Below are 13,332 nucleotides of genomic sequence, written 5' to 3' on the forward strand. Positions count from 1 at the left end.
ACTTTGATAGCTGAGAGAAAAATGAAAATCTTTGCTTAAGATGCAGCGTGAAAAAAGCGGTCCTGGGTTATAATTTTGCTGTCAAAATGCCTTCCTATTCACTGCCCGGGCACGTTGTGTCGCAGTCTTGTAAAAATGCAACTTCAGATAGGAGTAATAAATATTTAGAGTCACTTGATCAGTGGCGAGATGACAATTTAATTCACTACAAACCTGATAAAAACATAATGAAATCTATTCTACTACCAGACATCACTCACACCACACTCCCAGAGCACGGGGCTGACAGTTCAGCTCAGCGTTAAATCGACAACACGGAAATATGAGACTATATTTTATCAATTCTGGATAAGACCTTCAAAAGCACATGATGGCACAGCCACATATAAGTGATATTCAGCTCTATTTCACTCATTACACCTATAAATCCTCCTCGCGGCATTCGTCTTTACTGTGTTCGGTGTGACAGGTGCAACGGAGCCGACGCACGAAATTCATGGCATCTTTTTTTTTTTTTTTCTTTTTTTTGGCACCTTGCGCCGACCAATGGCAGCTCGCGCGGAGTCGTGGCTGGCGGGCTCCGGGGGTGATCGTCGGGCACCTGTGCCAATCACAGAGTCAGTAGGAGGAGTTCAGAGGCTCGGAGGTGTGTCAGAAGAATACGAGTCTACAGCTGCATAGTGTATCCAAGTCGGGGAGTAATGGCATGAGTACTGCTTTTTACTGTTTAGACAAGCTTTGCAGTGCGCGCGTTGGAAACTAATATTCGACTCTTTTCAGCGCTCACGCCGGTCGCAAATAAGACCCGCAGACGCTGAGGGGACGAGACGGAGGACCGTCGGACAAACTGTAAACTTAAGTCACAAAGAAAAAAGCGACCAAAGTCCCCAAAGTCACAGGCTGAGGAGGCTTCAGACGATCCATCCTTTCTGGCTGTTTCAAGGAAGGATACGCTGCTGGACATGTGAATTTTAAAGGAGATACTTGCCAAGCACAAACATGAAACCAACGACTGCCCCGTGTTGCTTCGGCTTTCTCCTCGCTTGCCTCTTGTTCGGGTCGAGCTCTTCACAATCAGGTGAGTGAACGCCGTCCGTCCGCTTCTCCCGGTGCGCAGCTCTTGTGTGTCCGCGGAGCCGCTCGGCGCGCACTGGGCGCAGTGGCACAACTATCCATCCAGGCTGCGTACTTTTCTCCCCACAGTATTGTTTTTTTGTTGTTTGTTTGTTTCTTTTATGCATGAAACAAATGTATTCAGGCTCGACTTATGAATGCTGGCATTACACTTTCATGCCAGCGTCCTGGTATTGGAGGAAATAACACCTGAGGAGAGGCTGGGTGCTGTGATATTGACACGCAGGTGTTGTTTGGCAGGTTGTGCCAGGAGGTATTTCTCTATTTATCAGACCGTCTCTGTCTTCTCTGTGCACAGAGCGGCACTGTTGAAAATCTGGAGGGAGAGTGTTTCATGTCCATCACACGTGTCCTTTGGACACAGTGTGGACAAACACAGAGGAGTGACAGCCTCGCGCTACAACAGGCTACTGTGCTCATGTCTTCCCTCCTGTGGATAGACAGGCTGTCTGATGCACGACTCTGTTTTCAGAAGTTCCCTTCTTGAAATTGTTCTCTCTCCCTCCAGACTAGTTTAATTCTAAACACCGACAGCGAGGGTGATCAGCTGTGACCCCTGCGTCGTTTTTTTTCAGTTATTGGAAATAATGTTTTGCAGGGACAGCGGGTTGTATTTACTTCTGCGCTTCACATTCGTCGCTCCAAGGGCACCGATTTGAAGTCGCAAAGCGGAGACTGTCGTTGTGTCTCAATACTCATCATCTGCACAACTCTTTTCACCTGAATAATAGGGCAAACATTGATCCATATGCATCCCGTAACAGGGTTTAAAAAAAAAAAAAAAAAAAAAACACAGCAAAGCGGATTACCGTGAAATTACATTATTCCTCATTTCATAGTAAGTCTCCCTCAGGGACTCTGTGGTGGACCACAGTTTGACAGTCGCTTGCAGCGCGCAGCACTTTCACACTGTCGGCGGCGGCAGTACCGCTCACACAGTGCAGCGGCGCTCTTTACGCACAGGAGGGACGTGTCGGTGCGCGAGTGAGCGTGAGAGAGTGTGTGTGTGTGTATGTGTGTGTGCGTGTGTGTGTCTGAGATGGAGTTATTAGAGGGGCTTGTAAATATCCGCCGAATTGACAAAACCTCCTCAACCACCTCCTCCTCCTCCTCCTCCTCCTCATCATCATCACCATACTTTATCACCTTCATGCACGCAGATGAAATGAGACCAGAGGAAGACGATTCACACAACATCGCTTAGTGTCTCTAGTTTCCTCCCTCTGCTGTGAGTGATGGTCAGTGCAAGCCTCGCGTATGTGAAACTATTCGACCACCTATGTAAAGAGACGAGACCGAACACCGAAAAATCACGCGAATTATAAATTAAGAGCACGAATTGTTGAAGCATCTTTTTTTTTCTTTCGAGAGCTCTATCTCGTCGGTCTCGCTGCTTAAAAATCTCACAAGAATTAAGTAATGTAATAAAAGAATAAGACATTTTTCGATGTATTTATTTGTTTTGGCGGAGCTTGTTTGTTTCGCAACGTGTCCCAAACTCATCAGCAGTGAGTGCGCACAGTTTTTTTTTTTTTCGCACACAGGCCCACCGCTGTAACCCATGTATCCTGTGGTTAGGTAGATCCTCCTCCAGTGGAGCCTTAAAGGGAGCAGGAGGTGGTGGATGTTGACGGAGGCAAGGCGATTGTGATTTGGGGCTAAATTGATTTGATTAAATCGCCCCATCGATGATAACGCAGTCAAATGAATTGTTCCAAAAAAAAAAACAAAAAAAACGAGCATGTAGTGTTTGCTGAGCTGTTTCACCTGTTACAGGAAATTGGAGGCCCCCCTTAGTTTGAAGGAAATGGCATGTCTTCAAGAAAATAAAAACATGTTTTCACTTACTTTAGCAGCCAACCTTCGATGGAGCTATCTATTTGTCGAGAATGATGTTTTGGAGCTTGTGTGTGTGACAGGAAATGAAATAACATCTTTTTTTTTTGCAATCAAAACACTTTTTAAGACACTTTTTAGGACTATGCCTCTCGCACCTGTGTTTCAACTGCTTACTCGATGCATTTCAATCCCCAAATCTTGTGAAAAAAAATCTGTATGTGGGACGTTGAAGGAACACAAATTAAGTTCTGTCCGTGAGAGGGGAGGTGGTGGATATGAGTGTGCATGAGCATCATGTTTGTGTCACACCTGTTGGTCTGTGCGCTGTAGCCTGAGGTTTGCGCGAGGCGTGACGTACAGCGGCGCACGCACGCTCAGGAGCACGCTGGCACAATCGCATCTCCCTCAGTGAGTCACCCAAAAACCCAACACTCCTTCACAGTGTGGATTGATGTCATGTATCCCTTTCTCCTTGTGGTTGTCATGAATCCAAGCAGCTATGAGAATCAGAACCCTTCCCCAGACCACCACTGAGTTTATGTTTACCGCAGAGGAGCTCACGCATTCTGTATCTTTCCCAGCCCACCGTGTAATCCTCAAGTCCAACGCAACAGAAATCACCTCAACCGGAGTTAATTTTCCACATGCCAGAGGGCACGTGTCTGAAAAGATGCGAGCAAGGTTCCCCACGCTGCACTCTGCTCCTCATTTGACTGCAGCTTTACGCAGGAGCTGGAGGATAGAGGACAGAGGTGGGGGAATGCATACATCTGCCGATCCTGAACCATATGGCCGCGCTCCAAAACTCTGTCTCGCGGTTATGAATATTCACATTTTTTGTTCCTGTGCGCAGGAGTGCAGTCAAGTCATCTGTTCTGAATGCAACTCTGGGTGATTACATGTGGGGTGGAACGGCGGCTTGTGGATAAACTGCATCCGTAAAATGACACTGTTGTACAGCTCGCAGCAGGTTTCCCCTTTCTTTGATTTAATGTAAAATTTGAGTTGTGTATGGTTTTGGAAGAGTTCCGCTCGAAAGATGGATGGACTGCCTCCTCCTACCCTCTACGGCACCCTTGATTTTATAGTGGCACCCACAGTTTACTGGACCGAGGTTGACAGTGCAGCTCCAGTGTGTGGCTGATATGCGAGTTCAGAGTATATCAAAATGTTTACAAGGGGAATCGAGCGAGGAACAGAGAGAGATTCAGCTCGGAGAAAAAAAAAGGAGAGTTCTTTCTCTTTTTTCCTCTTTTTTGTTCACTCTCACCACGCTGCAGACCCGACACTTCGTGTACACTGTTCTCCGTTGTGTGTATTTTCCTTTTTTTTTCCCCTTCAACCCATTCTGAAGCATAGGGAAAGAATGGTGTTACATTAAGCGGGCCCACACAGCTCCGCTCCATCACAAAGCCCTCTTACAGTCATATCTTTGCCCGTTGTCGCTTGATAAAGGAGCTTTGACCCTCCGCTGCCACCAGGCTTTTTTTATGAGAAGAATGGCAGTCTTTGATTAGGTGGTGATCCGCTTCCATTTGTTGGAAAAAGGAATGTGAACCTCTGTGCTTTCATCTCCTCTGTCTCTGTCTGGGGTGAGAGATGAGGAGCGACCTAACGCCATCGATCCACCGTATGGAAAAAAATCTGTCAAACTAATGTGATTTAACGCCGAATCCTCCTGTCTTGCTCTTGTAAATGTGTTTTTTAAAGCTCATCAATGACCGGATGAGGCACAAAAGGTGAATTATTTGGTGTGTGTGTGTGTGTGTGTGTGTGTGTGTGTGATTAGAAAATGTAGATTATCAGTCTTCGGCCTTTTCCGGATGAGGCTTTGTCGACCTTTCCTTTCAATGATAAAACTCAAAGGCATACCAGTGGTGTTCCTATCATCCATACCTTGCTCTATGTTACTGACAGAAAAAAAGAAAAAGAAAAAATAGCCACCAGACGTTTGCTGCAGAAAAGAAAACCACCATTTTTATTGTGTTTTCCTCTCCTGGGGATCTCAGCCCTGCAGCCAGATACGGAATAAAAAACCCTTCTGTTTGTGTAATCTAGACTGTAGTTTTCACTGCAAGAGTACATTGGAAACCATTAAGTTTCCTATAAATCTCTCAACAAACAAACTGCTTTTGAACCCTTGGCATCAATAATACATGTGTAGCACCCAAACAGTGGCCTGAGAATCCCTAATGAAAAATCACTCTAATATTCCTACAGAGACCAAAAAGTGTGTGCGCAGTCAGGCCCACTCGATAGTGTCTCTGTGACCTTATTGTTCCTAATGGTGTTTTTTTTATTTTTTATTTTTTTATCTGCTGTGATGTTCCTGTGATCCTCTTTAATCACTCCCTCAGGGACTTGTTTTATATTTGTATCAGAGTCACCCGGACTGTATTAGATCACGGTTTTTCTCTGACAGTGTTATCTCTCTCTGACGACACGACGTTGTCTCCCACTTTTGACTTGTTGATGGGCTCATAACCAGTCAGAACGGTCCGCAGCCTGGCAGAAATGATTGGATCATATCCTATGTGACCTTTACAAGCGTCACACCCTCATTTTTCTCCCGCGGTAATAAATGCACCGCACACGTGCTTGTGTTTTGCCATGCGTCATTGTCAGCTCGGCTATTAAATGTCCCTTTTTGTGAAGGATGTCATAATTGGAATCGGGGCGTCACCCGTGTCTGTTTTTTTTTCCCAGTTGTTTATCGCGTGTGTATCGAAAATGCAAATTTGTGTGTTTGAAGCACGATTAACAAGCGATTCGATTACAGCAGATTGGATAAGGCTTGTTCAAAAATGTGATGCGCTTCCCCCGGCTTTTATGGTGTCCTTTGTAGGCCTCTGTAAATTGAGCGCGCTTCTGAGTGTTCATGTGTCTGACTGCGAGAGAATGAAAGAGGGAAGGCGGTGCGCGCGAGGGAGAGGCGCGCAAATAGAAACACTGATATTACACGGCAACCAAAGTCCTTCATTAGCAAGGTAGCGCAACAGACACTCAGCAGCAACAACGCGAGCGAGGTCCTGCTTGATATCTTTGACAGTATACCACAGTTTAGACAGATTGGGGACTAAGTTTCAGCAGCGGGGAAATCAATCCTTTTTAATTAGGATGGCAAATGTGCGTTTAGAGCCACAAACAAGAGCGTGGAGCATGAAAAATAATGAAGATTCTCCGGGCTTCTGCTGCCATTTAGACTTTTTTTTCTGAGTGTGTTGAGATGGGATCGACACAAAACAACACTCCAAGAAAAGAGGCCAAATGTTGCTGTGTCATGCACAGTACAGACAACTGTCAGTCAAAAATAAAATCCCTGCCTCGACTTATTCTCTCTGTAGCGCCATTGCTGCGAGGTTCAAACCTTCTGTCGGGGGGAATAACTTGCCAGGTACAAAGAAGAAAAGTCTGCTCTTTTTATGTAAAGGGTAAAAACAGATCACTATCGGCTAAGCCAGAAAGCGAGGGAAACATTAACCAAAACCATATTCTGATTTGAGTTCACCCAACTTAATGTAGGAAAAAACATTGAAACAGTTGAGTCAGATGGTGCACACAGTCACGTAATTAATTTCCATGCATCGTGTTTTAATCCGCAACTCTTTTCAGCTAATCCTCCAATGGTCTTCATCTTGAGCCTTTTTTTTTTTTTTTTACACAGAGATTCCACAATACTGATGCAGCAAAGGGCTCGTCGTTCACCAGTTTCGCTTTTTTTTTTAGACTAGCTCGAGCAACGTTGTCATAATGGTGCCCCAGCGCGAGGTACACAGCATCACGTGTAACAGCGAGCGTGCCGTCCCCTCCTCACCCTTTTCACCCAGACCTTTTTGGAACTGTTGCTAACTTTGCTTGCCAAGCTTAAAAGCAGAAACATTGCCCTCCTGTCACATCTTTAGCAACGGCGCAACATTTCAGCCTTAAACAGGCGGCGCATAAGGGGCTGTTGTCGCAGTGTGTGCATTTGTGTGTTCGCAAAGCTAGGAAACTTTCACCCGTCCATCAACGAAAAATTCACACTCGCAGTGCTGTTAAATCTCTTGAATGAACAGTTGTTTTGTGTTTTTGCAACATCAAACACATAGGGATTTGTACACGTCATACCTTAAACAGGCAAAGTTTTCTTTTGTTATTTGCAGGATGGAGATATGGAAAGTGCCACATATTGGTTCTGTGTGGACTGGTGCCAGTGGCGCCTCACACACTCCGGAGACTCACCCTGACTCACGCTGCTGTCACCCTGAAGTACGAGGCAAAATCTGCGACATCCAGGCCCCCTCGGAAAACCTCGCGCCTGTGTTCGCTAAACAATGCAGATGTGTTGGGGAGTCGGAACGCGTCATGTATGTCTGTCACTTTTGCGAGACTTCTGATCCCCTTTGTTGTCGCTGCTACCCCCTCTCACAATAAGCCTGTCTGTCCCTCCGCGTCCTCCTGGAGGGCTTGCAGGGAGGCTGTCAGGCACCGACCCCTTTTGACAGCCACATTTGAGGGTTTCAAAATGTGGTGACAAAAGGGGTCTCGGAAACATGCGCATAAACGGCACGTATGTGTGTGTGTGTGTGGTGACTGTCTGTCAGTGTTTGTTTGTATGGCTGGATGGTTGGAGGGATAGAGGGTGACTGACAGACTAACCGAGCTCCAGAGACTCTCTCTTTCTCTCTCTCTCTCTCTCTCTCTCCCACTGTCTGCCTGTTCCTCTCCCTCCACCCACCCTCTGCCTTCATCTGTGGCTTTGTAAAGCCTCCACATAATGTGGGAGCATTAAAATGACAATGGAAATTATGGCTAATCTTTGTTAAGGCACACTCATTACCGCCACGTTTCAGAACGAGAGTCCGATGATAAGAGTTGGTCTGTCTTTTTCTCTTTTTTTTTCCTCTTCCTCCCTCTCTCTGAAGCGACAGCCTGACACATTGGAGTGATGTGTTTTCTTTTTTTTTCTCCGCACTTTTTTTGTGTGTTATTTTTCTATTCCCGCTCAAAGTTAATAATGGTGGCGAACATATGAAAGGATGATAATAGGCTGACAAGTTGGGCATGAAAGACTAGCTCCACCTTCAAACGAGCTTTTCATGCCGTCCTGCGTGTGGGTGTGTGTTGAGGGGCTGATTTTTTTTCTTCTCCCTCCGCTCTCTCCCTTTCTGTCTCTTTCCTCTTTTAGTAATCCCCTTATAAAATATTCATAGCTAATCTGCATTTACAATGTAATTACAGACGGGCTTTGAGTGATATCGGATATGGCCGGCGGAACACACACTTCACGCAAAATCTTGGGTTTGGTGATTTGTGCGCCTGAATAAAATACCAAAAACCGGCTCGGGATGTGGTTCAGGTTTACAGCAGCTGTTTATTTAGCTAAAATTAAACTTTTTTTTAAAGGGGCACTATGTCGTTTCGGAGAATAAAGTCAAACTCAGATTTTGTAATATTTACAATATAAATTAGGTAATTATACAAACTCAGAAATGTTGTTTTTTTTTCCCCATAACCGAATAAACAAGCTGTTTGCCAAGGGAAATCCAGAACACTGTTCAAAGCTTAAAGGTGGCAGGGTCCGCCAAATATTAACAAAGTATAACAGTATGAAACTGTGTTACAACTGTAGCAAAATTGCCTATATTTCAGCATTTATTTACCTTCCTTCTGAATAGCTCCAGCTGAATGAAAGATGCCCCTCTTGTCTTTCCGTTCTGCCCCCTCTGCTCAAATCTTTCGGGCCCCGCTGGCCCTCCGCTCGCCGCTAATGGAGCGGTGTGCCCTGTATGCTATTCTTGCAGGTCGATTTTTCACTTGTGTTGGAGGAGAGGGAGGGCGGCGTCCTTTTAAATGAAGCACTTGGCGTTTGTGACCTGTAATAAATGAGTTTGCAGTCAGTCATGGCAGCTGTAAGGAGACATCTGGGAGCGAGGGAGAGGGGAGAAGAGGGAAGAGAGCGGGAGATACTGAGACTTGACTGGGCGATGGTTTATCTATGCGAGGATGAAAAATGGCTGCGCCAAACGTGCTATCACTTACACAAAACATAATAATAGTAATCCTGTTGGATGATGTTAGCAGTTTGGTATAGGAAAGGGCACAGAGAATTAAAGGTTATGCAGCCGAGAATCTTACTGTGAAACCATCAGGATTAATAGACATTGACTCTAATCTCACCGCTGAATACCTTAAAGGGTAAATTCACAAATTTTACATATTAGAGTGCGTTTACAGCTCCTGGAGAGTACTTATGCATATTTATTATGCCAAATTGCATTGTGGGTAATGTAGGCGCCAGGTTTTAAGGAGGAAGAAGAATGCGTGGAATGATGGTGTGACATTTCTGGTTCTGCTTGACCAAACTCTACATTATGATTCCAACAGTGACTGCTGCTCTTCAAAACAGTCCAACTAAGCCAATGTGTGACATCACTTGAGGCAATTTCATCAGCTGACATGCAGCTTCCTCTGCAGCTGCAAAAGGTTTTATGCTACTTTTTAACATATGTTACCACCACATGGCAGTATAAACTATGTATATGCAAATTAGCAGAATCAGAGGCTGCAGTAAAGAAACGAGATGAAAATAAAAAAAGCTGAAGTAGCGTTCAGTTTGGATCTCCTGTCTGTCACCATTGATACAAATGGAATCTGTTTTCACTGACCTACCACCCTGTAGTGCATAACTACAGGAATGACTGTCTCATGTGAACGTCACAGTTCAGAACATTATAAATGTGTTCATTCAAGATGACAATGCACATTATAGAGTGGGCTTTTACTGTGACGAGCCCGAGGCACACCTGTGTGATTATCATGCTGTTTAATCAGCCACACCTGGATGGCTTATCTCGCTCAGTAACACAGATTCAAACCAAACCTGTGATGAAGATTTGGGTGAAATGAGCATTTTGTTTGCAAAGTTATAGTGCTCTAACTCATGACTAAAAGATCAGCTGATATCACCAAACCTGCTTGGGAGTGTTGTTGTTGTTTTTTTTATTGTTGGAATATTGATTTTGTTCCAAAACAACGAGTACAAGGCCACAAAATAAACAGGAATCTCAGTGCTCGCTGGAATAATCATTGAGTCGTTAGTATTGATCAGCAGCTTTTTCAAAGGCCACATTACAGCTTTTTATACTGCTTTAATGCCAGTCAGGGGTACATTCATCTACAGCTGAACAATGGATCTAATGGTGTGGTTTGCTTGCTCAGGGTTTAAGGCTTTCCATCACACCAGACATATATGACAATCTCTCCATTTTAAGGTTATGAAAGTCAAATTGTACATTCACTTTTAAGCAAATAGATTTTCATAGGTTTTCCTTTGGCGTAAGCGGAAACGCCGGGCCCCTCTTTTGAGTCTGTATTAGCGTGGCTGTCACTGGTGTGAAGCAGCAGTCACCTTGCAGCAGAGCAGAAATAGCGCAGCTCTCTTTCCCTGGATGTGAAGGTACATAAAGCACAGGATGAGAGGAGCAGGAAAGGCAATTGACCTTGGCTGCTTTTGGGCGGCTGGCTATATAGCCGTCCGGATGGATGCTATAGTTCTGCAGCTGGGGGGGGGGGGGGGGGGGGGGGAGACAATGCTGAGTATGACAGTTCACAGTGTAGAAGAGGCAGATTTTCAATGCACATTTGGTTATTTTGAGCCTTACCTGGAACATCATCCATACTCCAGCTGATGAGAATGGATTTTCTTTGATATTTGTATATTTTTCGTTGTGTCAACTTCACACTTACAGTATTAGAGAACTACAACAGCAAGTTTTACACTGTGTGTGTGTGTGTGTGTGTGTGTGTGTGTGTGTGTGTGTGATGTAATGGGTGAGCGAGATGCGGGTGTATATATCAAATGTGAGAGGAGCTGACTAAGTGCAACCCAGGTCCAAAGTCAACCCTGCCGTTTTGCCCTGCTGTGCTAGGATGTTTACCTGAGACAGGGGTGCTTTATCTCAGCCAGCCCACGAGTGCACATGTAAACACACAGGGAGGTGGTGGCGGTGGTGATGGTGGTGGTGGTGGGTGGGGCTACACTGCATATCATGCTGTTTTCAGCCCCCCCTCCACCGCCTTTGTTCCAAAACCTCTCTCCCACAGAGAGACATTATCCCCTGATGGCAAGGTGAACGGGGTGCTGATGTTAGATTATTTGTAGCAGCCAGAGTAAAACAGGAAAAAAAAAAAAAGATGGTGACGGCGTGGGGGGACGCAGGTGAGAGATTCTCCTAATTTTAGCCGGAGAAGGGCAGGCGAGCGGATGGGAACACGGGAGGAGAGGTGATTTTCGGCGGGGATTGGACAGTGGGTGAGAGTCTCGGGAGTCTTGGTTAAAGTGGTCGCTATCACAGGAGCTGGACGGACAATTAATCAGCAGCGGCCCAGAGGGGGAGCTGGGGCTCTGACAGAGACACTTCATTCTGCACAGGACACACACACACACACACACACACACACACACTGCTGACAGGCTCACCCGTAGCTTCTTCTCACCTCGCTCTTTTTCCTTCTGTTCCCGTGGCTTATCTACCTTCTTCCTCCTTGTCCTCCTTTCTTCTCTCATCACCCTTCTCTTTTTCTCCTGTCCTTCCCCTGATTTTTATCCACCTTCTCATCTCCTTTTCTCCTTGTCCTCCTCTCATCAAAACATGGCGTTTAGGTCAGTGAGCCCCTTGATTAGAATCAGATGAGAGTTCCCTCTCATGACCTGACAGCTAACTCTGCAAGAGTTGGAGACGGGGGGAAGGAGGGAAGAATAAGGTGAGCGAGGGAGGACTGGTGGCTATACTTCACCCTAACGGACCCTCCCTTCTTCCCCGCGCTCATCCCTCCATTTCCGCCTCTCCACCCCCTCTCTCTGTCTCCCCCCACGGCTGGCGCTGAGTGATTGATGGATCCAGGTTTGACATGGCCCGGTTCACCCAGGGGCGTTAGCAAGGACACTGGCGAGATTTAGCCACATGCTGGGGAGAGAAAGACAGGGAAAGTAAAAGACAAAGAGAGGAAAGAGGATGCACTCAACACTGTTGACCATCATGCCTTGCCAGGGTTTCCAGGGTGAGTAAGCTTTTCCTCAAACTGCTCACCTGTTCCCAGTTTTTCATTGCATCACAAGGCTTTTCCACTCTGGGTAGGATGCCGTGAAATCATATGATTGTAGCTGGATGAATGCACACTAAACAAAATGAGTTTCAATAATAGATTTTCTTGCTGAGTGCAAAATTTTTTTTCCCGATGGCATTAGAGCTCATTGACACCGCTCACTGTTTGTAGTAAGACATCAGTGCATATTGCATATGATTGGGATTTCAAATGGGTTTAAACTCCTAAAGGCGAGTCAAATTGGCAAAACACTGAGATAGAACAGCTAATGGCCTAATGATGCAAGTATATAAATCTGCTACTCATCCTCAACCACTGCCTCCCCTTTCTGAAACAGTAACATACGAAACACTTTCTTTCCCTTTATGCCGACGTGTGATCATAAATGTACCTGCAATACGTCCAGTCTACGCGCGTCTCCCAAGTCGAATCGAGTGGCGGCTGTGTGCTGCTGTGCTCCCCTCCAGGGGGGTCCTGGTCCTCCCAGTAAGCAAACACCCACTTGACACGGAGCCAGGCGAAGGGGAACAAGGCCCGCAGTGTCTCCCCGCTCCAAGTGCTTTGTCCTGGAGGAGGCTCCCGCCGTGGCTCCCGGCTCCTAACCCCACGTGACGCGCCTGGAGATGAGGGAGGCACTTGTCTCATGAACATTGTCTGTGCAGGGATCGGCACTTTCCCCTCTTGATTGATGATCAAATGACAGCTGATGTATTTTAAAGGTGCCTTTTCCGAATGATCGCCATGCTGCTATTTGTATGCATGCATTGTAATGCAAAACATTATTCTGCTGTTTGTTTTTTTGTATTGTTGTCTTTATTTGCACTCTAAAATGCCTAAATAATGGAAATGTAGGAAGGATGAAAAAATATATATATACCACAGTGAACATCCAGTTTGGCGTTGGGACGTTTACTTTAGCAAAGTACTCACAACTGCTAATAACCTGTTAAAGGTGCAATATGTCAGATTGATGCACAGTGTCTGAAAATGCCTCAGCTCATCTTTTCAGTGTCAGAATTTGGGGATGCTGCCTCAAATAGTTTGTAACTTTGTAAATGGCAAGTGTACCCACTTTCACTCAGCAGTGGGCCAGGTGTGCTGGAAGGCTTCCAAATATAATTTTCCAAATGTTCCATTCCAGCACTAAAACGAAAATGCTGGCCTTTTTTTTTTTTCAGCTTTCTGCACAACGGAGACCATTTTGGACCACCTACATTTTCAAGTGAGAAGATTCTCAGTGTCTAGACAGAAAGCCAAAATTGAGAGAAGAGG

The 13,332-nt window shown here is 45.6% G+C and overlaps 1 protein-coding gene across 3 annotated transcripts in view; it reads left to right on the forward strand.

The window, feature by feature from the left end:
• The first annotated feature begins 650 nt into the window (after positions 1–650).
• The window catches only part of erbb4b (erb-b2 receptor tyrosine kinase 4b), a 362,141-nt gene continuing 349,459 nt past the window's right edge, over positions 651–13,332 (forward strand). For all 3 annotated transcript variants that reach the window (XM_030428316.1, XM_030428318.1, XM_030428317.1), the window contains exon 1: positions 651–1,078. In XM_030428316.1, coding sequence (XP_030284176.1) covers positions 1,000–1,078 — 79 coding nt within the window. In that variant the 5' untranslated portion in view covers positions 651–999. The remainder of the gene's footprint in view (positions 1,079–13,332) is intronic.

This window comes from Sparus aurata, chromosome 9 (assembly GCF_900880675.1).
Source record: "Sparus aurata chromosome 9, fSpaAur1.1, whole genome shotgun sequence".
Classification (NCBI taxonomy): domain Eukaryota; kingdom Metazoa; phylum Chordata; class Actinopteri; order Spariformes; family Sparidae; genus Sparus; species Sparus aurata.